General features: G+C 46.6%; 1 protein-coding gene across 9 annotated transcripts in view; it reads right to left on the bottom strand.

Annotated features, from left to right (window-relative positions):
* Nucleotides 1-26,608, bottom strand: part of LOC126535675 (uncharacterized) — a 364,982-nt gene that overhangs the window by 34,950 nt on the left and 303,424 nt on the right. For 6 of the 9 annotated variants that reach the window (XR_011895591.1, XR_011895592.1, XM_050182488.3 and 3 more), the window contains exon 22: nt 25,766-25,867. The exons of the other annotated variants lie outside the window; for them this stretch is intronic. Coding sequence is in view for 4 of the 6 variants with exons in the window: in XM_050182488.3 (XP_050038445.1) it covers nt 25,766-25,867 (102 nt within the window). In the remaining 2 variants the exon portion in view is untranslated. The remainder of the gene's footprint in view (nt 1-25,765; nt 25,868-26,608) is intronic. 9 annotated transcript variants of the gene reach the window in all.

The raw sequence follows: 26,608 nt of genomic DNA, 5'->3' as shown, positions 1-26,608 counted from the left end.
TAATTAAGGCACTCGAACCCACGATCGTTGGTGAGAGTCGAACCCTCAACCTTTCGTGGTGGCAATGCTTTCAGCTTCATCCACGTAGGGATAACTGTTTCTTTATTAGAACATAAGATATACAAATCAGATATTTCGTCAAAGCAGTCCCCCTAGAATTTTCATTATTTGATCATGTAAAAAACAATTAGCTTATTAGTACTAAAGTTGTATAATCAGTCTTTGTAGCTGTCCGCAGGTCAATCAGGTAATTAATTAGTACTAATGGGTGCTACTCATCAGCAGTTGTAGTGGTCAACAGGTCGATATGTGCACTTTTAAAATAGTAGGAATAAATCCAAGGCACCTCCTCTCGATATACTAGCTGTCCCAGCTAACTTTAGCCAGAGTTTAAAAATATGCGAATGCCACGTAGCTGGCCAGAACCAAGGTAATGTTATTTGCCGTTGCTTGGAGATACTCAAATTATTGTTTTAAATTATTGTTTTATCACGCCTAATTAGATAATTAGTCCTAACTATTTAATGAACTTTGCAAACATTATAAACGGATTACAAGTGTCAATGAGAAAGTTGTAGAGCAGTATGAAAAACTCCCGACACAGCTTTTTGTTCCTCAGTACGTGCTACATAAAAGTATTTTTCCGAGCATGAAAGCAGCCCGGGAATGCACGCAGAGTATGTCGAGCGGCGGGATTCTTTCATACTCGGAAAAACACTTTTATGTAGCCCATATTGAGGAACAGAAAGCTGTGTTGGGAGTTTTTCATGTCGCGCTACAATCTTACCATTGACACTTTTCATATAATTATATACAGTCTAGCCCGGTTATAACGAAGTCGGCGGGAATCGGAAATCACTTCGCTATATCCGCTATTTCGTAATATGTGGACTATGAAAAAAAAAATGCGAACATGGGCCTACCGATTTATTGCCGCTGAAGGAAGTGGTCCAGCGTCCCCTGAACACGTCTCGCGAGTGCGGACTTCAGGATTGCGGCTTCCATACCATCCAACTGCGAACCAAAGATCTGGTCGAACTTCGGACTCCCGAGGTACATCCGTAGCGTGTCAACAGCTGCAATGGCCGCTGCGGAGGTGACCGGCTTAGCGGCACAACTAGCATCGTCGCATTCGCTGTCGGAGGCGCTGTCCGCCAAGGTCTCTTCCATGACACTCCCGGCAACTTCTTCAGTCGTGAAGTCCTTGGTGGCAACAAGGTTTTCATCAGTGAAAACGAAGTAGATGCATTGTAGATGTCTGCATTGTAGATGTCCTTGTCGAAATACGCAAGGATACGATCGCGGTGCTTGGCCATCCACTGCTGGAGCGATCCCTGGTCAATGGACACGGCCTCCCCAACAATGTTCTTACATGTGATGTTGTGCCTGTCCTTGAATCTCTGGAGCCATCCATTTCCTGGCTGGAAGTCTTCGTGGTCGAGAGCGAAGCCCAAGTCCTTGGCCTTCACCAGAATGATGGGTCCACTGAGCGGGATGTTCTTCGATCGCGCATCCACAAACCACTTGTAAAGCGCAGCTTCTACGTCGCTGTAAGTGGCGCATCGGATCCTCTTTCGGTCCCTGCTGCCAACGTCGGCGTCGAGAACGGCGCCGATCTTGCTACCATTCTTGATTATTGTTGAAAGCGTGGACTGTGCAATGTCAAACTTCCGTGCGATAGCACTCTTCTTGATGTTTCGACGCAATTCGTCCAAAATGGCGCGCTTCGTCTTCAAAGACAGCACCTTTCTCTTCCCCGTCGAAGTGCTGGGGCTCGCGAGGCTCGACATTGCAGAGAAATTAAGTCAGTTCCGAGAGAGGGGACAGCTAAGTAGGTCCGCTGAGGCGAAGCGGTCACGAAATATAAGAAGAAGCGGAACAAGACAGGAAACCATGATGGCATCAATGCGGGCAGAAAACAAGTGACAATGGCGTCACGCGCGATCTCAGTAGCGTTCGCCGTGCTCCGAACCTGGAACAGTGCGACACTGCGCTCAGTTGTCCGTTCACCAGCTAGATCAAGTCGAATAACTCTGTCTTAATAAACAGCATACAACAACCCGCGAAAACGATGAAAATGAGCCGCGCTTCCAACATGCACAATGCTGCCGCGCTGTCTCCCTGCCTTGCGCACCGCGGCACCAACATAAAACAAAGCGCGCGCTGCCACACCTCCTGCAGTCCAGCTATGGCGGCGACTGCCCGGGAGAGAACCGCGATTGGCCAAGACGGCCGCTCTCCGAGACGTCATCAAAAAAAAAAAAAAATCGTCTTTTCTTTTTTACATTTTTGCTCTGCGTGGCATGCTCTACCACTCTACGCCGTGACGCCGTTCAAGGACAGCGCAACACAAGACCGGCGTGCCATGCGATGCAGTGAAGCAACCTTTCGCTCCGCGGGAGAGCAGACACCACGAAAGGACGCCCTTAGCCGAATTTCGCTCTTATTTTCGCAGAAAAAATCGCCTCAAGGATGCAAAAATGTGTTGATTGACAGATTATTTTTCGGTTGGTATTAAATCTCTTCCTTATATCCGCTGATGTGCTCTTATTTACTTCGTTAAAAGCGGACCCAAAATGTATTGAAAATGCAAAAATGGGAATGGTAAATTGAAATCCCTTCGTTATAACCGCTATTTCGCTATTAGTGGCTTCGTTATAACCGGGCTAGACTGTATTTCAGAAAGTTATGAAATAATTAAGACTAATTACCTAACTAGGCGGAACGAAAAAAGATATTTGAGCATCTCCAAGTGATGGCAAACAACATTACCTTGGTTTTGTTCAGCTACTTGGCATTCGCTTATTTTAAAACTCTGGCTAGAGTTGGCTGAGACACCCTGCACATACAAACTATCATAACTTTATTTCGGGTTGGAAAAAGAAGATGAAGCTAGCGCCATTTCTTTCATCAGAGCACCACATTCACAAGTGCAATGTTAAAACCTACATGAGCTTTGCTCGCTTGCGAGCATACTTGTGCATTCAAGGCAGGTTCTCGCTGCAGGAACGGAGCATAAATACGCATTCGCATCACCAAATAAAATTGGATGACATGGGCCGTAAAGTCGTCAAATTGCACACAGCATTGAAAATGCACAAAAGTCACAAAAGTACCAAGACTGCGGCAAAACATGTGTGTAATAAACACCGCCAAAACGCGTGAACAGCCGCGGACAGCGCTTCGCCGCCCCGTCCGCGCCGTGCTGACCGAGCAAAGTGTGACAGCAGTGCCACGAGATGCGAGGATAGGTGGTCGGTCCACGCAGTCACAGGTGTTTGAAAACTGAACCGTTGGGCGAGACTGCATGTGGAGCAAGGGAGACCCTAGGCGAAGCACTCGGGAAGGAAGGAATAACATTTATTAAGCTGGGATTCGATACAAACACCAGCTTTATCAACACAATCGCTAACGGTGCACCGCGACAGAGAGAACACACAACAAAGAACCCAGCAGTAAGAAGCTGCCTATCCTTCGGTCAGCGGCTGCCATCGCGCGCCCCACAGCAGAGAAAATGGAAAGAAACGACAGACGAACAGACGGCGGCACGATTGGAAGACGCTGCCTCAGGACGTCGAGACGACGGAAGAGTGCGTGTGCCCGCCGAGCCAAAGTAACCATCGGCCGGCGGGGGACAAAGGGGGCCGCCGCCGGCAGAGGGAACACGTACGCACCTTCAGACGCCCCGATGTGGTCTCCCTGGGCCCCGTCCTGCGCATGCGTACCCAGAGCGCACGCAAGCAGGGTCCGAATCCTGCCAAAATGACGGCCAATAGGGAAAGCCTGTTGGCCTTCCCGTGGGCAGGATGACAGCAGAGCGACAGCGCTGCCACCCCGTCCAGGCAAGGAGGAGAGGGACACGGAGCCTCCGGAAGCACAACGCAATGGCTCAACCACCACGAGAGCCCGAAACCCCACAAGGGCTACAGCAAGTTCGTGCAAAGGAACCCCCCCCCCCCCCCCTTATGCTGTGTTCTATGCGTGCGTAGTACAATGCTATGCCTATGCATGGAACTTTCGAGGAGATCTTATAACAGTTGAATATACAGCCAAACCCGACTATATCGAACCCGTTTACATCAAACTATTCTATATATCGAACAATTTCTGGACACGGTATGGTTACAATGAGTATATATAGCAAAAATTACGCTTACATCGAACAAAAATAGCAGCGCCTCCCGATGTATCGAACGTCAGGCGGCGGAAAGTGCCCCCTGAAGTTGGCTTTCCCTCGCGGTGGTGGGAAGACCCAGCGGCGCGGCTCCATCCAACCGCTCGCCCTACCGTTACCGTGCTGCCCCAGACGAGCCATCGACAACCCCCTGCAAGAAATGATCCTGGCCCGCCCGCAGCGCTTGCTCAGACAGCCAATCAGAGGCTCTTGTGCCCTCGCCGTGCAAGATGGCGAAAGTACGAGTTGTCTCACTGCTTTTCTGGTTCATTGTGTGTGCGCCTTGTGGGCCTTCTCCCGCAGTGTTGCCGTGATGAAGCGGCAGAATTCGCCTTTTGTCGTGAAGCTCTAAATCATAAATCGGGTCGAATGCGATGAGAAGTCGGATGTCCTCACAGCGTGGAAGATTCCGAGGAGCACTCTCAGCATGATCTGGAAGAATAAGGGGGAGACTAGGGCTAAAGCGGCCAAACTCACGACCCGGTGCCCGTGGCACCTGACGCGTACGCATGTCTGTGTACGAGTGGTTCATCCGAAATTGTTTTAGCCGTGCTGACTTCCGCATGCTCGGTGATGACTTAAGTTCTGATGAATGCAATGAAGCCGCTGCCGGTGCTGCTGAAGTTTGAAGCGAGCTGTCAGAATTTTCGGAAGCTGTTGACGAATCAACGGTGGATGAGTTTGTGAGCACAAATGATGGTGTCGCGACCACGGGAGAGCCCGGAAACAAAGAATACATTGCCGACATCGTACCGAGCACAAGTGAAAGTGGGCACAATGAGGAAAGCAACGACGGTCTTTGGCCCACATCCTCCGAAGTGATTGGTGCGCTTATACGCGAATGCAGAAAATTGCGGCCTTAGCAGCTCTAATGTGGAAAAGTGCGTGCATTGCAGGCAGCGAAAATGCCCAAGCAGAAGAAAATACAGGACTATTTCATGCGAAACTAAGCTAGTTTCATCAATAAAGTGTATGTGCTTTTATGACATCCAATTATTTAGCAGGCTTATATCGAATTATGTGCTATATCGAACTGATAGGTGTTTTTTTGCGAGTTCGATATAGCCGGGTTCGACTGTAGACAATAAATGGATACATTCAAGCTTGATATATCTGGGATTGACTGTATTGGAACACAACTATAAAAAGCTGCAGTAATGAGTTTCAAATACCATTTCAGCATTCAATTACCACTGTCATCTATTCTGGATTATGCTCAGTTTTGCAACATGGCACTGAGACGACACTAAATGAAGCAAAGTGACATTCGCTCACAGTGAAACTACATCTTTTAGTCCGACATGGGTACCAAATGTTCCACAGTCTAGTCATTTAATCACTGCCAATATATCACTTGGCAAAACCTGTATTAAAGGACGCAGGCCAAGCCAAGATGACTTTGCCAGCAATTGACTTGACATACACTTACTGGGTACATACGAGGTCAGTCTCATATGGTTCTGCAAGCCTAGCATTGCGAAAAATACCTGTACACCCCACGCCTGGGGCACATGCCAAGAGGCAATGTATATTTTCTAGCACTGCCTCACTCAAGGAACCCAGCTGACCACAACGCCACCATACACACAACTCCATATTCATTCAGTATCCATTCAGTATTCAGAACTCCAGATTACTCTGCAATGCAATCCTGAAATACACTGTTGGCTGACCAATGCAGCCGAATTTCCACCTAAAGTTGCAACAGTTTCCAGCTGGCCTCCCTTAATAAAGCAAACTCACAACCTATGGCTATTTAGTGACAGTAACTAATTCATAAACAATAAGCCATTCAAAACAGGGACAGATGAGAACATGTGCCAACTGGGGCGAACAAGAAAACGGCCACACATGAAAACATCTTTACAGTTCATCATTCGCATCATGGGTATGCCATGCTATTGCCCACTTCTGCAATTTCTACTGCCTTTTCTTTACCAGCCTTCTTGCCTTTAATGTCGCAGTGACATTCTTGAACCCCATAAAGGGCTGCTTGGCAATTGTTCTTTAACAAAATTTCTTGCTGGGCTAGTTGGTTCATAACAACTGAATACTGGTAAGCACAATTTTAAGATGGCACTGAAATCACAATTTTTTTGTCCTGTGCTTCTGTGTCTGTGTTCTGTCCCATCTTAGAATTGTGCTTATCAGTATTCAGTTGCTTGGTAATTGCTGCACCCCCCCCCCCCCCCCCCCATGTAATACCCTCCTGCGAGAGGGCCTTTAGGGGTATTCTGAATAAACAAACTGCCGTCATGGTTGCAAATGAGTTTTTGTTACACTGAATGCACGGCCAATGAGCATTCCCAGAGCTTTTTTTGCTTGGTGCCTGGTTGGGAAAAGACAGAGTGCATTGCAGTCAGGTGACCACCCCTCCCTCAGCCTGCTATAACACCTATGCCACAAGGGTGTTTGCACAGCTGCACCAGCCAACTTGCCACAGCTTCATCCACCACAGTGACGCATTATTTCACACGCTCCAGTGCATGCCCAGGAAGAGTGTCACAGGGTGCCAAATCACTGCACATTAAGCTCACGTCTGCAGATGCATTACACATCGTACTAAATCAGTTTGCGACATTCTCCTCTCTTCTCAATTGTCTCCCCTTTTGTCATACTCAGTGAATAAAAAAATGTATTGCAGCCAACAAGAGTGCAACTTTTCAGGCATTGTGCACCCAGTTCTTGAACCGTGTCACAGTTTAACTAAGAGTGCGTTCAGATTTTTAATTTTGCCCTCCGATGTGCCCATAATTATGATGCAGAATGTCAATGCTATCAATCCTGCAAATGTTAGGAAAGCTTCAGCAAACGAAGCCACATCAGTATGCTTCTGGTCTAGGCCTAGGTCTAGGCGATGCTCTACCAATTGAGCTACTGCGCCGCTGTCTTCCCATCCACTTTCCGGGGTATTTATGTGTTGCTACCAGAACTAACCCTGGGAGTGTTTGCCAGCGCCACCACTCACAAACCATGGCGGCGAATGTGGAACATCCTTTCTGAGGTTTTTTTAGCACACGAAAAGGGACGAAAGACAGTGGCAAGACGCGGACACCACTAACTTCCAACAATTGTTTTATTCCACGAAGCGGTACACATATATATAGGTAACCCACACCAATCTTCTTCAGTCTGTACGAGATATCGTGGATGTACGGTATGATGTACGGTACGGTATAGTAATAAAGCAAATGTAAGCGTCATCTTTTCAGCGCCAATCAAGCTGTCCAAGTTGTGCAAGGCCAGCTACTGTGGTTCTGAGAAGCCCAGTTGCCCGGACAAATCACAAGGAATGCTACGTTCATTGTGAGAACAACATCGTGTATGAACTGCCCCTGTCCTGCGGCAAAAAATACATTGGCCAAACGGGAAGGTGTGTAAATGACAGGTTGCGTGAACACGCAAAAAATGTGCGAACTGGAGGAGTGGGGCATCTGGCTTTTCACTGCAGAAAGCATGGGTGCAGTCCCATTTATAAACATTGCACGGTGATAGGAAGAAGCGCAGCGCAAACAACACGTGAGATTATTGAAGCGGCGAAGATCGCTAGTTTAGGGAGTGCTTGTGTTAGCGCGCCTTCAATTGATCTTTCAAAAAAAAGAATTCGATTTTTTAAACGTGATGCAGAGGGTGGTCTGATCGAGATGACATTTTAATCTTGCAATTACAAAAAATTTATTTTGGCTATGCATGGTCGTTCTTTCATCTTTGATATCATCTTAACTTTCCATTACACGTCTCGTTGCTGTCTCATTTGATTAAAAATCAGTACATATGCGCATGTGTACGGTGGTGTGGGTTACCTATATATATGTGTACCGCTTCGTGAAATAACACAACTGTTGAAAGTTAGCGCTGTGTCCGCGTCTTGCCACTGTCTTTCGTTCCTTTTAATGCTCTAAAAAACCTCAGTTATGGAATACCAACACGCCCTAACCTATGCTCTTTCAAGTTACATTTCTAGTACATCGGCCTCTGTTTTGTGTTCTACGTTGCATCCTTCCATACTCATCACCAGATCAAACTACAGAACAGGTATTCGGCTTTAACTCAGGAAGAGGACCTTAGTGTTGAAGCAATGAACGACAATCTTGTGGGCATCATTAAGAAGTGTGCAATGGAAGTCGGTGGTAACTCGGTTAGGCAGGATACCAGTAAACTATCGCAGGAGACGAAAGATCTGATCAAGAAACGCCAATGTATGAAAGCCTCTAACCCTACAGCTAGAATAGAACTGGCAGAACTTTCGAAGTTAATCAACAAGCGTAAGACAGCTGACATAAGGAAGTATAATATGGATAGAATTGAACATGCTCTCAGGAACGGCGGAAGCCTAAAAACAGTGAAGAAGAAACTAGGAATTGGCAAGGATCAGATGTATGCGTTAAGAGACAAAGCCGGCAATATCATTACTAATATGGATGAGATAGTTCAAGTGGCTGAGGAGTTCTATAGAGATTTATATAGCGCCAGTGGCACCCACGACGATAATGGAAGAGAAAATAGCCTAGAGGAATTCGAAGTCCCAAAGGTAACGCCGGAAGAAGTAAAGAAAGCCTTGGGAGATATGCAAAGGAGGAAGGCAGCTGGGGAGGATCAGGTAACAGCAGATTTGTTGAAGGATGGTGGGCAGATTGTTCTAGAGAAACTGGCCACCCTGTATACGCAATGCCTCATGACGTCGAGCGTACCGGAATCTTGGAAGAACGCTAACATAATCCTAATCCATAAGAAAGGGGATGCCAAAGACTTGAAAAATTATAGACCGATCAGCTTACTGTCCGTTGCCTACAAAATATTTACTAAGGTAATCGCAAATAGAATCAGGAACAACTTAGACTTCTGTCAAGCAAAGGACCAGGCAGGATTCCGTAAAGGCTACTCAACAATAGATCATATTCACACTATCAATCAGGTGATAGAGAAATGTGCGGAATATAACCAACCCTTATATATAGCTTTCATTGATTACGAGAAAGCGTTTGATTCTGTCGAAACCTCAGCAGTCATGGAGGCATTACGGAATCAGGGTGTAGACGAGCCATATGTAAAAATACTGAAAGATATCTATAGCGGCTCCACAGCCACCGTAGTCCTCCATAAAGAAAGCAACAAAATCCCAATAAAGAAAGGCGTCAGGCAGGGAGATACGATCTCTCCAATGCTATTCACAGCGTGTTTACAGGAGGTATTCAGAGACCTGGATTGGGAAGAATTGGGGATAAGAGTAAATGGAGAATACCTTAGTAACTTGCGATTCGCTGATGATATTGCCTTGCTTAGTAACTCAGGAGACCAATTGCAATGCATGCTCACTGACCTGGAGAGGCAAAGCAGAAGGGTGGGTCTGAAAATTAATCTGCAGAAAACTAAAGTACTGTTTAACAGTCTTGGAAGAGAACAGCAGTTTACGATAGGTAGCGAAACACTGGAAGTGGTAAGGGAATACATCTACTTAGGGCAGGTAGTGACCACGGATCCGGATCATGAGACTGAAATAACCAGAAGAATAAGAATGGGTTGGGGTGCGTTTGGCAGGCATTCTCAAATCATGAACAGTAGGTTGCCACTATCCCTCAAAAGGAAAGTGTACAACAGCTGTGTGTTACCAGTACTCACATATGGGGCAGAAACCTGGAGGCTTACGAAAAGGGTTCTGCTGAAATTGAGGACGACGCAACGAGCTATGGAAAGAAGAATGATAGGTGTAACGTTAAGGGATAAGAAAAGAGCAGATTGGATGAGGGAACAAACGCGAGTTAATGACATCTTAGTTGAAATCAAGAAAAAGAAATGGGCATGGGCAGGACGTGTAATTGGATCCCAAGGGAAGGGAAGCGTAGCAGGGGGCGGCAGAAAGTTAGGTGGGCGGATGAGATTAAGAAGTTTGCAGGGACAGCATGGCCGCAATTAGTACATGACCGGGGTTGTTGGAGAAGTATGGGAGAGGCCTTTGCCCTGCAGTGGGCGTAACCAGGCTGATGATGATGATGATGATACTCATCACCGTCATCTCAGCTGCCTTTTGCAGGGCACGCATGCTCTCGTACTGTCTACGGCTCGACCAGATTCCACTGGACGTGCAACGCTTCTGCGGGGACCTTGAACCCTCGAGAGGACATGGACGAAGAATTTGCAAGATTCTGAGGTCAGAATGACTCAGACAAGCTCGGCTTTACAGGGACTTGCTACATGCAAGAGTGTTCCTTCAGGCCAATCAACCTGCAACAAAAAGGAAGAAGTGGCGAGAGTACTCAACAAGAATTGACGACACTGTGGAAGCCCTCTGGAAACCTCAGCTCAGGCAGCTACGGGCAAAACAGAATCTAAGAATCAAGGGAACCGGAACAACGCAGTCCACATCGAGGGAGACATACAATTACCTGGGTATGTGAGAGACACCCTGAAGCTGGGAAGAAAATTTGCTGTTGAACCTAAACTGTCTGCTCCTGAACTCTTAACCTTGGTTAGAGACGTTTCAAAATGCGCTGAGGGAAATGAAGTAGGAATGTGTATCTCAGCAGGTGTGGATGTTGTGTCGCGAGCTAAGCCATCCAGGCCAGTCGTGCCCTTAAAACGTGTGAAACATTTCCTTCGTGAAAAAAGCCTGGCACTGCTTCCTGCAGATAAAGAAGGTGGTTTTGTGGTCATCCCAGATAACTCATTGAAACAGAAGGCACATGAAGCTTTGGATTCCGTTTTTCATAGCAGGAAAGATGTCTCACTTGCGAAAGTGAAATTAGAAGCCAAGACGCTTTGTCAGAAATTAAACCTGAGTAAACTGGTTCGCGAAATTGAAAGTAAAAAATCTGACAGCCTTGAAATGTTTTTTTCCGATGAAAACCCATAAACCAGAATGGCCACTGCGTATTATAGTGTCGGAAGGTGAGACTTGGCAAAAGTCCGTAGGCCTATTTCTTCAACGCAAGTTGAAGTTGCTTGCAGTGAATGATCCTTTTCTGACCAAGAACTCAGAAGAAGTAATAGGTTACCTGAAGACGCATGTAGGCAGTAACTTTAAAGCTTTCTCTATAGATGTAAAAGATCTATATTATTCACTGCCACATGACGAGTTATTAGTATGTGTTCAAGAGGCTATTGGTGCTTACGATGAACTGAAGTTTGTAAACACCATCTGCATATCTACACAGGGTTTTCTTGAACTATTGTCCATGTACCTGCGCTCGACGTTCTTCAAGTGGGATGGAAGTGTTTATCTTCAAAAACAAGGAATTTGCATTGGTTCCTGCATTGCGCCAACTTTAAGTGACCTTTATCTTGCTCAAGTAAACAGGATACTGGATGCCAAATTAGAAAACTCAAATGTAAAAAAGATGTATAAGTACGTAGACGACTACCTTTTGCTTCTCGATCCAAGTCCTAGCGGGGAGGCTTGTCTTTATGTCATGCAAGTGCTAGATCTTTTCAGCAAGTGTTTACAACCGCTCACTGTTAGGCATGAAACGCCACAGGATAGTACTTTGCGATTTCTCGATATAAGAATGTTTTTTGAAGGACACCAGGTGTGCTAGGCATATGAACCAAGGGCCAACAAACCGCTACTGCCATTTTCATCGGGCCACTCTAAGTTGGTTAAGAGGGGGATCGCAAAGTCAACCCTAATGATGCGCTTCGCCGCTCATGTCCTCACAAGTGTTTGTCCAGTTTTCTGGCGCAAGTGGATCGCCTGAAACAGGCCGGTTTCCCGCAGCATATCATCACAGCTGTGGCCGAAGGTCTCCTTAAGACCGCAAAATGAGGATGAAAGGATGAGCAGTTTACTCCACCGGAAAATGCGCGAGTGAAGCAGAAACGCGCAATCATACCGTACATCCACGATATCTCGCACAGACTGAAGAAGATTGGCAATAACGCAAATGTAAGCGTCATCTCAGCGCCAATCAAGCTGTCCAAGTTGTGCAAGGCCAGCTACTGTGGTTCTGAGAAGCCCAGTTGCTGGACAAATCACAAGGAATGCTACGTTCATTGTGAGAACAACATCGTGTATGAACTGCCCCTGTCGTGCGGCAAAAAATACATCGGCCAAACGGGAAGGTGTGTAAATGACAGGTTGCGTGAACACGCAAATAATGTGCGAACTGGAGGATTGGGGCATCTGGCTTTTCACTGCAGAAAGCATGGGTGCAGTCCCATTTATAAACAGTGCACGGTGATAGGAAGAAGCGCAGCGCAAACAACACGTGGGATTATTGAAGCGGCGAAGATCGCTAGTTTAGGGAGCGCTTGTGTTAGCGCGCCTTCAATCGATCTTTCAAAAAAAGAATTCGATTTTTTAAACGTGACACAGAGGGTGGTCTGATCGAGATGACATTTTAATATTGCAATTACAACAATTTTTTTTTTGGCTATGCATGGTCGTTCTTTCATCTCTGATTTCATCTTAACTTTCCAATACACGTGTCTCGTTGCTGTCTCATTTGATTAAAAATCAGAACATATGCGCATGCGTACGGTGGTGTGGGTTACCTATATATAATAAATATATATGTGCACCGCTTCGTGGAATAAAACAATTGTTGGAAGCTAGCGCTGTGTCCGCGTCTTGCCACTGTCTTTCGTCCCTTTTCGTGCGCTAAAGAACGTCAGTTATGGAATACCAACACGCCTTAACCTACGCTCTTTCAAGGCACATCCTTTCTGTTGCAGGCGTCACGAGTACGTGACCTTTTTGGGTGAAGGCCAATAACCCACACGTGCTACCTGAAGGCATCAATGTTGCCGGATTCTATACCCTCATTATGTAATGAATGAGAAGAAAGGGGATTAATCAAGGGACCCGATTTTTGGTCAGGCGGCGCAAGATTGTCAACAAGGGTCTGCCAGTAATGTAGCCCCAATCTTTCTTACTGATCACAATGCAATAAACCTTACACATTGTTTCATTTAAATCAGCTCGAGAGTGTAAAGTTCTCAGAACCACAGAAAAATATAACAGCCAGGGTGGTACAGGAATGCCAAGCAAATTTGCTCAGGAGCTGCCTAGTCACATTACAAGGTAATTAATGTATGCAGAAGAACCTCATTCGTAAGCTTCGGAAAAGAACTGCAAGAAAAAACATTAACCGAGAAAACGTACAATCCGAAGTAACTAAAAAAATGTGACACTCAACTACTGTTGACATCTACATAATGCAAGGCGTCCTGTGGATTGTTGCGGCAATATATGTTGACGCACGTCAAGCTGGCGGTGCTCTGGCTGCCCGAGCCATGTTTTGTTGTTTTCTTATTGCGTGGTGCTCTAAGAAAGCGACGCTGGATCCTACCGAAGGGAAACATGATGCCCACAATGCACTGCCTGCAGCAGGGAACGGTGTTGCATTTGGATTATCGCCTACTAAAGAAAGTGCAGTGGGCTACCAATGGCATTACGTACTCTAAAACAAGATGGGTGAAGATGCTTATCGCAATAGGTTTGCCAACGATAGCTGCGAATGCGGCATTCATTTATTGGTACCGGAATAAGAAACTGTGCATGCCGTCGTTTTCACATGAGACGTGTGGCTATACAATGTTGTCGATGGCATGCACCTCGCGCCTTTTCTTGTTCACATGGGATCTAGCGGCCGGAAAATGTATACGATTGCAGGCAGCAGCAGGGAACGGCGGTGCTTTTCCGTTATCGCCGATTCAAAGCGTCTGCTTCCGACTGCACCAAGCTAAGAACGCCACGTGCTACAAGCCCAAAGAAGATTCGATGGCACCAAAATGAGAAACGGAGTGTGCACAAGCGTTTTCACGTGACAGGCGGGTGAGTATTGCGGTGAAGCTGCCATGTCGGGCAGCTATATACTGTTCTTGATCACACGTGCCTTGCGCATTTTCTTGTTTACACAGGATCTAGTGGCTGGAAAATGTATCATACTATAGCAGTTCGGCAATGTACTGAAAGTTGGTGCCGAAAAAATTTGTTTTCCGGGAACGTACGAACCGGTAACAGATAAGTGTAACTCTATTGGGTCGTCTGTTCTCGTTGCGAACGTTGGTGCTGGGAAAACGTACGTAACCAGAATGTGTCAACGAGGTTCTACTGTACATATTTTCTGTTTCATCTTTATCATGTGCTTAATGATTACACACATGATCTCCCATCAAAGACACTGAGTGCACATTTATGAATTTTGAATGTGAAAGCATTAAAGTCCAATGAAGTGCCACTGAGCAGTTTGGCGCTGTGAATGGTGTTTGCGTTAATACTTGTTCCGTGTGTTGGGACAGTTGACAACAATGGTGGCTTTCGCTGCCTGCCTCGTCTTGCTGCGTTCTTCAACTCCCTCACTTCCGTCTGCGGAGTACTGGCGTGGAAGGCCACGTTTCACTGTTGCCGAGGATGCAGATGCTTCAGACTGCATAGTGGTGCGCGAGCCAACAAGCGCGAACCAGCGTCAAGAGCGCACGAGGTGTGCTCGTGACAGGGCATTGCAGCCAATGGGAAGTTAGGTGCCGTTTTTCTTTTTTGCTGCTACAGACGCCACCAGTTCTTTTGCTCAATGAGTCACTGGATGCTTTCGCATCAAAATGGCTATTTTCGACCAGTCCTAAGAAGATTTTTGAGCAATAATGTTAGCTCACAATGTCTGATCACGGTATTTACCCCCATTCTAATGTGCACTTTTTTAAAAGAAAATTGGGCTGAAAATTGCCTGCACAATGCAATGAGATATGAAATCAAAAGCACATTCGTGGCACTGATGTGCTTTACAGCATAACAGAGCTGTACTGCCACAAAGCTGACTTTACGAAACCAGCCGTTATTGTGCAACACATATTAGGCCCTTGCCCATTTTTCTTGCTAAATATTCGGATGTACATTAGATTTCTACTTTTTAATAAAAGCATTCATAAAATTTCTATGTTAGTTTTCTACTTTGGACACACAGAAAGTCTATGTGCAATAAATTCAGAGGCACGTTAAAATCGTGCAAATACTGCCAAATTAATCCACGGTGTGTTTTGACGTTCTTTCTGCATCTTGTTTAATTTGACCCACAGGATGACGTGATAAATTTAATCGGTCCCATCAGGGTTGCATTAGCGGAAGTTCACTGTACTGCGTTGGTGTTCCGTATTTTGCATGCCCGCCCTGTCATATCTCCTGTTGTTGAGCTGACAGACTATGTAGTTCATTAACAAATGAAAAAAGAACAGTTACAACTTGCAGCTGCTTTTGCTGGATGCAATTACTGTATCAGAATACATGAAGTTTTTTAAGCAGAAGAAATGCACATGGTCGTTGAGTACCCACGGCCATTTGGTTTTTCTGCATTGAAGTACAGTAAAACCTCATCATAATGAAGTTGAATGGGGAGTCGTAACTACTTCGTTATAACCATTAGTTCGTTATAGCCACTATCCATTTCTATCCACAATTAGCAAGCTAGAGAGGACGTACTCACCACCAAATCTCACAGCAGCCCGCCACGCGAAAAGGAAAACGGGCATCGCACAGAAAAAAAAACATGCGAGAAAAAGACGGCAAGGAATTGCTACTTTATTCTCGCCAAATGGCTCATCCTTGATCGATCAACAGAGCACCAGCTAGCTCACTTTGCCACCACTTCTTCACCAGCAGCTCACTTCGCAGAAAAAAAGTCCTTGGAAGATTTTTGCCACGTCTTCTTCAGGCGAATGATGGCTTTTTCAGCTGCAGCCGCTATTTCAAGTCCATCCTCGCCGTCATCGTGAGCGCCAAAGAAGTGGCGCAGCAGGTCTGTCGCATCCAGCGCTTGTTCGGGCATCTGTACATAGGGTTCGCCAATACTAGGCTCCGGGCTATTGTCTACACATTTGTTACTGTCGTCATTAGGAGCCCCCGTCACTGCGCGCACAATTTCCGCCTCCGTTAACTCTTCCATCGTCACCACATCGGGCACAATGCCGGGCACAATGCCGGTGTCAAGGAGAGCGTCCCACTACGCTAAGGCTTGGCACCCTCACAGGCAGCAGCACAAAGATCTTCAATGTAACAGCCGCTGCTGACGCCAAATGAGGTATGCCGGAAGCAATTGGCGATCGTGCTTGCTGGTACAGCTATCCAAGCAGCCTGTAGGATCTCTGTATTAAAGTGGAAAGTTGGGCTAGTTGGTACACGTTCATAACGGACGATGACAGACGATGACGGAGTGAAAGGACACAGGACAAGCGCTGTCCTGTGTCCTTTCACTCCGTCGTCGTCTTGTTTGCGCTGTTCCCATTACGAATGTAGCATTTCGATCGCCATGTAGAAGTCGATCATGGACTCGCGCTTCATGCTCATATTGAGCAGAATCCGGTCGATCACATGCTTGCAGCAGCCTGACTTAAAGTTCATGATAACACCTCAGTCAAGGGGTTGCACAACTGCAGATCAGTTTGGTGGTAAGAAGCACAGCTCAATGTTTTTGAGCACACCAGCAGTGTGGTGGGCTGCACAGTTGTCCAGTATGAGGCATATCTTTTGGTACAGCTTGCCTAGCCGCTCGTCCCACTCCTGCAGTCATTGTGCGAAAATTTATCTCCTCATCCAAGCCTTATGGTTGGACACATAACCCACTTGGAGCTTTGGTTTGCCTTTGAAGTATCGTGATGACGCACTTTTGCCGACCACGAGAGCCGGCACCTTTTCCGACCCATCCAAGTTGGCACAGAGCAACACAGTTATGCGAACCTTTCTCTGCTTACCACCCTGGCAGCGTTCACCTTTAAAGGCCAAGGCTTTTCGCGGGGTAGAACAGGGCTGTCTCATCTGCGCTGAACACATCCTTGGCACTGTATTTTTCTAGCAGCTGTCCAATGTTTGTTTCCACCCGCGCCACTGCAGCTTCGTGGTCCACAGATTGTGTTTCCCCACTGACAGCCCTGCTGACGATGTCATGGCGCTCCTTGAAACCCTGCAGCCAGCCGACACTCGCCACAAAATCGTCGTGCCCCACGATGCACGCGAAGCCTCTCGCTTTGCACTGCCACAGTGCCCCACTCACAGGAGTACCGCTTGCTCTTGCATCCAAATACCACTTGGAGGCCGCCTTCTCTACAGCTTCGAAAGCAGGGGCTCGCAGCATCTTTCTGTCGCCTCTTACGCCACGTACAACAGCACTGGTGACGGCTTCTTTGCTGCTGAAAATCGTCAACAGCGTGCTCAACTCTATGCTGAAATCTTTGGCCATTTTTTTCTTATTCACACCGGACTCGACAACTTTCAGCATAGCCACCTTCTGCTCATTTGACGTAGTTTTGCACTTCCATTTGCTGTCGTCCATCTCTTTTCTGGTGGCGGGAACTCGCACGAACGAACAAATAGAAATACTGATGTTGATGCGCACGGAGGCAACGACAAGCAACAACAAGACTGCAGTCGGCGCCACTCTACGCACGCTGCGGAAAAGTGGGTGGGTCCACCAGTTCCACGGGAAAGGGAAGGCCGGGAGACGCGCACGGGAGACATGAACGTCGCGTGCTATAAGACATTGACCTGACGGGTACCAAAATGGACAGTAAATGCTTGTTGTGGAAAAAAAAAAAATTGCCAATGATTACGTTACTGCCTAATGTGAAATTTGAGTGTAGCTCTTCAGCTGTTTAGGCTTTTCAATATACTGAGGCAAATAACTTGAGCAAGACATGTATGTACAGTTACTTTTTATTCTTCACTTCTTCAAAAAACACTCCACTCCCAGTTCTTGATTGTCATGAAGGTAGCTTTCTGGTCAGAGAAATAGATGGGCATATGCTAGACTTCCTGCACCAATGCCTGGTTCGGTGTAGCGCACCTCTGGATTCTGGCAGCGACGGCGCTGGGCCTCTGCTCGGGCAGCTCATTTAGCAGCAGACGCAGACAAAGGACTTCCACTGGTTGCATCACTCATGGCTCAGAAAGAACTGGCTGAGAATAAACTACTTATACAGGCAGGTGGATTATATTATAATGTAAACCGTCTGTGAGCCTGCGACAATCCGTCTGGTACAGAACATTTCACACCAGTCGGCGCAAATGGAGCATAGCTTGGTGCAGCTGCCTTGCTTATCGGGAGGTTGCGGGAGGCAGCGCGTAGGCGCACAAGAACGTAGTGCGCCAAAGAGATGGCAGCGACTGAGCGACGCCATTGACGCTGCTTAGCGAGTCAACTGAAGGTGGCTTTGCGTTTCGGCTTGGGAAGCGTGCACCATGATCCGCTGACACCGAGCCGGTGCTTCGGCAACCGGAGAACGCCGTGTGCTCTCGCATGGTCGCCAGCATGGAGTAGAGGAGGGGGGGGGGGAAGAAGGGGTACACGCAGCGGCGAACGGTAGCGGCTACGCATTTCGGCTTGGGCAGCAGCACATCATCGAGATCAGCCGGCATCAAGCCGGCTGTCCGACTGCCGCCGCACGTGGGTGGCATTGGAGGAGGAGCGAAGCGAGCAAAGCTCACGTCGTGCGCGAGAGATGGTGCCAGGAGCAGCGCGCTGGCCCCAGCTACGGAGCTAGTTGCGGCGACGCACGACGGAGCCGTGAATCACAGTACTAGGTGCCACAGAGCTGCACTCTAAAGAAGGTTCATTATATCCACTGGGAGGAAATATTTGTTTCTTTAAAACAAGATTTTCAATACATGGGCATCCACCGAAATTTCAAGGGGCATCACGACTGCTTCGTTATATCCATCAGTTCATTATAACGACATTTTACTGTAATCGTGTCTGCCAAGTATACAAGAGTTCCGAAAGAAAAGTAACCCTTATTAAAAGCATCTTCATAGCTGTTAAATTTTCTCAACCGCCTCGCACTACGGTTCAATCCTGCGAAAGATAAACACATGTAAAAGCTTTTCAAACATCACAATTCTGGAGATAAGCAATGAAATGTGCCCATTTCATTGATCAACAGGAACAAATGGCGTGACAGCCTAAAAAGCATGATGCAGTGCCTCAGCTACATTAGAGGTATTTTCGAGGACAAAAGTACAGTTGCCAAGTTATTTTTCAGAGGGGACTGCTAAAACGTTAGAATAGGAAGGTGCCTAATTTCTGGCTTGGTCATTACCGCAGACGACTGCAGAATTAAGTGCGTGCCACAATGACACAGCCTAGCAAATGTGCCGTCGACCCTAGAAAGCTTATCAAACTTTGACATCACGTCCAGAAAACCAAGCATACTGCAGTAAAAGCTTAATTCACAACTTGTTGATTCGAAATTTTGGATAATTCGAAGTAGCTGCCGTGGTCTGTCCAGCAATGTATTGAAAGCAACATGTAACACCTCCCGCTAATTTACACTGAAATCCGCACTGTCACCGATAATTTAAACTCCGTGCCATCATGGATGGGGAGAGTTCTAGTGCGCGGGAGCACGTTGGCGATGTTTTCATCTGCGGCCCTTTGTTGAGGCCCGACTGGAGAGAGAGATGCATTTGCACCTGATGACCAACGCCTCTGTTGCAGGTCGCTCAAGAGCAAGCTCAAGCTTGCAGGTTGAGCTTGCAATTGCAATAAAATAACATTGCAATAAAAGTGCAATAAAATAAAAATATAAAAGTGCAATAAATAAATAAAGTGCAATAAAATTGTCACCGTGTGCTATATGCTCTATGTGCGAGCAAAAGCGTGTGAGGGCGAGCCGGCGTTCGTGGCTCAATCTCGCGAGCACGAGTGAGGAAGGCAAGGCGGATGCACGCTAGGCACGGGGGAGGGAGGGACGAGGGGGGGACGTCCTTCTCCGGCAGCTGCTGCTTACAGCGTGGCCATGCAAGTGCCACATCTCGAAAAACATCTGCGACGTGGCCAAAGTGCACGCCCGCGTGGGCCTCCTCTTCAAAGCGATCTGTGATGTTGGCAGAGTGCGCGTAGTGCCGGTAGCTTCATAGGCAATGTGCTTTCTACGTTTCGTTCGCATTGAAGCAATAGCTGTACGAAGGTCAATCGGCTCGTTGCTACTGGTGCGATTTTTTTTATTTTATTTTATTCAATACTGCCAGCCGCCTTTTGGTAGCCAGGGCAGGAGTGGGTACATGACGCTTTTCATATTAATGGTCCATCAAGAAAGCAACAACAGTAACAGTTACGACAGAGAACCACATAGGCACACAGAGGGTTACTGCGAAGCAAAGCAAACAAGACAAGATGCAAACGCGTTACATTCAAATCCAAAAAAGAAAAAACGAGCTCAGAAAGGTTATTGGCTAGAACTGACTGCTGAAAAAAATGCATCGGGTGATGATAAGGTGGCCACATCGTAGGGCAACTTGTTCCAGTCTGCTATCGTTCTTGGAAAGAACGACAGCTTGTATGTGTTGGTTCTGCACTGAGGCATTATAATTGTTTTTTCGTGTTTGTGTCGAGTCTGTCGGGTTCTGTTGTACTGCATGTAAGTGTGGAAGTCTAATTTGGTATGATTATTAATGATTGCAAATAGCATCTTCAGACGGTGCATTTTTCGACGAGATTCCAAGGTGGGAAGACCGGAGCGGCTAAGAAGATCAGATATCGATACCTGTCTTCCGTAGGCGTGGTGTATAAATCGCAGTGCCTTTCTCTGAACCCCCTCGATACTTTTTACATTCGTTTTAGTGTGCGGATCCCAGATCACGTCAGCATATTCCAGTAGGGGACGCACGAGCAATGTATAAGCTACAAGTTTTGTTTTAGTGGTTGCATGTTTTAACCGGTGTCTTATTAGCCATAGTCTTTTGGATGCCACTGAAACCATGTTTTTAATGTGGGGGCTCCAACTGAGGTTCGAGCTGATCGTTACGCCAAGATACTTAAATTGTTCTACTGGTTCTAGAGGAGCGCTATTAATTTTGTACGAATACTTCAGTGGATCTTTCTTTCGGGTTAAGGTCATTTGTTTGCATTTCGTGACATTTAATGTCATCGACCAGTTTTGGCACCAATTACTAACAGCACACAAGTAGTTATTTAGAACGAGCTGGTCACGTTCGGTGAGAATAGTGTGATAAACTACGCAGTCATCTGCGAAAAAACGGGCCCGCACAGGAGAGTCAAGTTTTAGGTCATTTAAATATATAAGAAAAAGAAGCGGCCCAAGGACTGAGCCCTGTGGCACTCCTGAAAATACTGGAGCGATGGGTGAGCTTGAACTGGACATCTGGACGTACTGTTGCCGGTGAGATAGGTATGAATCAAGCCACTGTAAAATTTGTTGATTCTGTAAGATGTGTCTAAGTTTTAGCAGAAGTTTACTATGCAGTACGCGGTCGAAGGCTTTTTCGAAGTCCAGAAAAATGGCATCTATTTGTCCCGCTTTGTCAAGGGTTTTACAGAAATCATTGGTAGTGTGAATTAGCTGTGTCACAGTAGATAACCCGCGACGAAATCCATGTTGAGCTTCAGAAAAAAAAATTATTGTCTTCCAAGAATGAGGCGATGTGCTTGAAAACAAAGTGTTCCATCACTTTACCTGCGGTGCACAACAAGCTAATTGGCCTGTAATTAGCGACATGGAGCTTGGTACCAGATTTGTGCACAGGAATAACCTTAGCCAGCTTCCAATCCCTGGGAACGTCACCCTCTCGTAGACTAGTACGGAATATAATAAAGAGGAATTTTGAACACCATTCCGCGTATCTGGAAAGAAACGTGTTCGGAATATCATCTGGTCCAGATGATTTCTTTGTATTCAGGTGTAGAAGGGCGGAAAAAATGCCTTCTTCGCCTATGCTAAGATCGGGTACCTGGAAGCTGGTTGATCTGAAATCGGTAGACGGACCACCACCACGCAGGAACACAGAAGAAAAATAGTCGTTGAATGTTGCCGCTATTTGTTGTCCGTCACTAACGTCCACGTCATTTATTGTCAATTTGTGTATGGGGTCCTTTTTTTGAGCTAGATAAGTCCAGAATTTTCGCGGGTGATTAATGAGGAAGTTGTGCAGTTTTACATTAATGAATTGGAATTTTGATTGTCTTATTTGATTTCTTAGCTCTCTACGAAGTGATGCCATAGTACTGTGTGCAGCCCTCGAAATGTTACGGGAAAGTCTGCTTACGCGACGTTTTAGGTGAATTATTTCTCGTGTAATCCATGGACTGTGGCTATGAATTTTCTTTTTCTTCAGCGGGACGTACCGATGAATACACTTATGTACCGTACTTTTAAAGTTCAACCACAATTCATTCGAACTTATGTGGCCTTCACTGTACCTTGCAAAAAAATTGTCGTATTCTTGTTCAAGAAGGTCTAAAATACTCTCGTCTTCAGCGTTATTGAAATCGTAAAATTGTTTTGTTGATTGGCGTGTGATTGGTCGTGCCATATTGGTTTTGAAAAGCACTAAATCGTGGTCGGATATACCAGGCATAATATTAACCGTGAAAGCCAGCCTTTCAATAGCATCAGACACAAGTACAAGGTCTAGAAGTGAGCCCGTGGTAGCAGTAACTGGCGATGGTTCAGCCACAACCTGCTTCAAATTAAAAGGCAACATCGAGGATTCCCAGTTGATTTTTGGCATGTTAAAATCCCCACACAACATGACATGTGAATATCGCTTTTTGTGCTCAATCAAAAAGTCATACGGCGTCTCGAGCATAGCTAGATCTGAATTGGGTGGCCTGTAAACGGCGCCAATAAAGATGCTGTGTTTGCAAGTATGAAGTCGAATCCAGACCATTTCTATGCTAGTATGGTGTGGTACAAGCGTGTAATCTGTTCCTTTCTTTATCACAATGGCTACCCCACCCCCTCTAGAACTGCGGTCATGGCGGATAATTTCGTGCGAATGAGGTATCACATCCTTATCGGATATGTTATCATGGAGCCACGTTTTCGTGAGCACTGCAACATCAGGCTGATACGTTAAAAGAAGACCTTTGAAGTCTTCTGTTTTATTCCGGATGCTGCGGGCATTAATGTTAAGAACAGAGAAGTCTCTTTGAACTGTGTCTCTATGGCCTAAATTGCGGCTCTTAAGAGGACGCTTATTTCGGAAGTTAAAGTTAGGCCGTCATTGTGAAGCTAGCGGGACTGTTTTATTTTGAGTGTCGTCCCATTGGAACAGTTTACCATTAATTTTGATTTTGTCGAATGACAGCACGACCTTGGCACCTTTCTTCCTGTGTTCAGCAGCAGCAGCCCAGAGCTTCTTTCGGATTGATTGTACCCGCGGGGAGAAATCTTCCGGTATGCTATAGGCTGTGCCTCTCAGTTTGTTACAATTCTTCAAAATATTGCTCACTCCAACGTCTTTCAGAGAGTTTCCGCAGTCATCAAGCGATAAGTGTTCACGTTTACCTGTGCATGCGTGATACTGTACTTGTTAATTTAGTTAGTAAGCGAATGTTTACAAGTTTATACAGTCACCGACCGTTTATTCGGACTTCATGGGGACTGCGGAAATGTCCTAATAAACAGGTGTCCGAAAAAGCAGATTAAGGAAAAATAAAGAAGAAATCCTTTATTTCCACGCACTTATTCGGGATCAGCAATAGGCTTGAAGAAATCGTGAATGCGCCGTTGCACACTGCTCCGTTTACGCACAATCAGATAAGCCTGAATCTCGGAGAGCGTCGTACGGTCACTATAGGTGGCTGAAAGCACAGTCACTGCTTGTACACGCTCCGCATGCGATGGCCGCGTAGCACATTGTGCGTCATCTTCCGACTCGGAGTCATCGTCCAGCGGTGCAGCAGAAACCTGGCGAATAATCTCACCGTCGTCGAGTTCTGCGCATGTCAGTACAGCAATGTTAGCACCTGTGACACTGTCAAATGAGACGGTGTCTGGAATCGCAATGCAACCACTGCACAGGTCTCGGCAGAACATTTTCGACGTCAGTACGGAGCACATCAGAAGGCGACAAATCCTAGGCCTTCTGGCACCCGCTTGCCAGCATTCCTCAGTGCGGTCTGCACAGGCATTGTCGGTGCCATTAGACACTCGACATGATGTTTCCGTATGCCGCGTTGGATCACCACCACCACGCCGTCACGCCGACACCAGTCGCACAAACGAAAAACGTGGCCTACTCGCAGCGTCGTGCACGAAGAAACAAATCAGCTTTTGGATTGTCTTGACATGGCTTACTAAGCTGATACCAGAACTGCTGTAGCCACTCTATCGAACAAGGCAGAAATGATGATAGCGGGGATTTGCAGTAGCGCCACTTCGAGGGGCAGCAAGGAGGCTCCATTCAAAACAAAAATGGCGTTCAGCAAGTCGAACCATGCACCCATGCATGTACCGGTCAGAGTCGGTGCGTGGTGCTTTCAGTCGAGTTGGCTCAAGGAGGGTCCGAAAAATCAATCGAGAGGTTGCGAGGTGTCCGAACTTTCGGGACTTATAAAGTATGATCTATGGGGAGAATTGCGGTGCCGCGAAGCAGACCGAATAATCAAGCATGTCCGAATTTTTGGAGTCCAAAAAATCAGTCCGCAACTGTATGGCCAATAAAACTGCTATCCTTACTTCGTACACCTATCTCCTAATTTGCTATCGCAATCGATGCTTTGCTCTTCAGGCGAAACTGTGGCACTTTTTTTTCTCTGCACCAGTCGGAGCAACGAATGTGCAGATGGAGCAAGAGCCATCTTGACGTCGGACTGCGTTGGCCCCGTCTGCTTACGTTGGCTGTGCCAGTGCTTCGAAGTGTAGACGTTCACGCCAATGTGACGTAGGGTGTGTGCGTGCGTGCTCAACCTATATTGCGTTATATGTACGGGCCTTAACCGAGCTATTTCTTTCTCCGACTTTCTTTAGTTCGAATTTCGTATAATTCGAATTACCGAGCTTTTACTGTACTGCATCTCTGAGCCTAGCTGTTTTATTGGAAGCTTCGTTCCCCACTATGGCAAGTTGATCACTGAAGGCAAGGATTTGGCAATAGGCTGACCAAGCTTTTTTTCCTTGCAAGCCTTAGCAACCGAAATAACATACAGAATACTGAGAAATTGGATTGCCAATAAAATCAAAGCACAGGGTTTAATCAATACGCCTTCGTTCCCAACACAGATAATTGTTTCGTCGCATGTAGGGACCCTGCCTGAAAAAAATTTAACTGTGAAACTGCATCCAAAGACAGTTGCCATTATAGTCCAGCATGACAGTGCTATGACAAGTCAACAGATCTGAAAAATTGGTCAGTGACTGTGTACTAGTGAAGTGTCCAGGCAGCCCCTAATGCTGTGCTGTGAATAGTATGTTGTTCAGTGTACTTGTTCAGTGTAGAGTGCATTTTCCAACCCAGCCTATGCCACTTGCAATCGTCTTTGCCCAACAGTGGCAATAAAAAGGTGACCCTAGAAATGCAAGCATGCTGATTAAGCTCCTCAAGCAGGATTTACACGATCACCAATTCAGACTGTACACGAGTGTGACGTGGCCACGCTGCAATGAATCGCACCCCTAGCAGCTTTGTCTGCAGTGGCTCTGCGTGCGCCGTGATTCGGCAGCAATACACTGCCGAATCGGCAAACAGTCCTGCTTATGAATCAAACGATGCACAGCCCAGGTGGCAGTGCATATCTGGGCACCAAGGGTGCACGCACCACCACTGTTTGAGACTGCCCGTTTGCAACAAGTGACAAGCAGACGACAAGGCGTTACAGCGAAGGTGTCGTTAGCAAGGACAGGGCAAAGAAAAGGAAGACGGCGACTCACCCGCACCCGCTTCTTAGTTCGGTTGCCGTTAGTGTTTTTAGAGCAGGGTGCGTCACCCGATGGGCGTGCAATGGTGTCGCTACCCAGCTCAGAGCACTCCAGCTTCACGGGGTGTTAGCGGCAGCAACAGCAGAAGAGACAGAGAGAGAAGAGAGCCCAAGCAGATGCACATCAGTGGCAAGCAGAGAAGACAAAAAGCACAGACGAAAAGAAAGCCAAGCTTGTTTCACCACCCTCTCATCAGTGCAGAAGCACTTTATGCCCCCTCCCCTGCCAGGCAACTGTGACTTTGCTAGCGATTACCAGTGGTCGAGCGAGAGATGTCCCAGGAGTCAACGTTTTGACCAAGGAACTTGTCAATGTCTGGATCAACAGGCGCATTCCGACAAGTCCCCTTATCGAAACGGTTGCTGCACACACATCCTTTGTTCAACCACTGGTCAGCACGTCAAGACTGCACCTTCCTGTGAACCTCTGTCTTTTAGATTTCTGACTTCAATAGCTGTGCACCCATAAACTGCTGGACATAATTTTAAAAGAGCAAGTCTGGTGATGCACTAAGCTCAAGACATAGGGACAACCAGCTTGAATTCCCTGAAAATTCTTGGGTGGTGAAAGAAAGCATCTTTGAACGGGACACAAAGCAGATGATCTGCATAAGTGCCTACCAGCAGCTGTAATATTTACAATTAGGGATGTACACATACCAAATACAGTCTACGCTTGTTACAAAGGACCCGCACACAACAGACTTTCGGATATAATGGACTGTATTTCAGCCTTAGTTTGTTCTATTTATTTTATTTATGCAACGAAGTTCGCTTTTATTGAACCGCGATACAA

Source organism: Dermacentor andersoni, chromosome 7, assembly GCF_023375885.2.
Source record: "Dermacentor andersoni chromosome 7, qqDerAnde1_hic_scaffold, whole genome shotgun sequence".
NCBI lineage: Eukaryota > Metazoa > Arthropoda > Arachnida > Ixodida > Ixodidae > Dermacentor > Dermacentor andersoni.
This window is presented reverse-complemented; position numbering and strand designations above follow the sequence as displayed.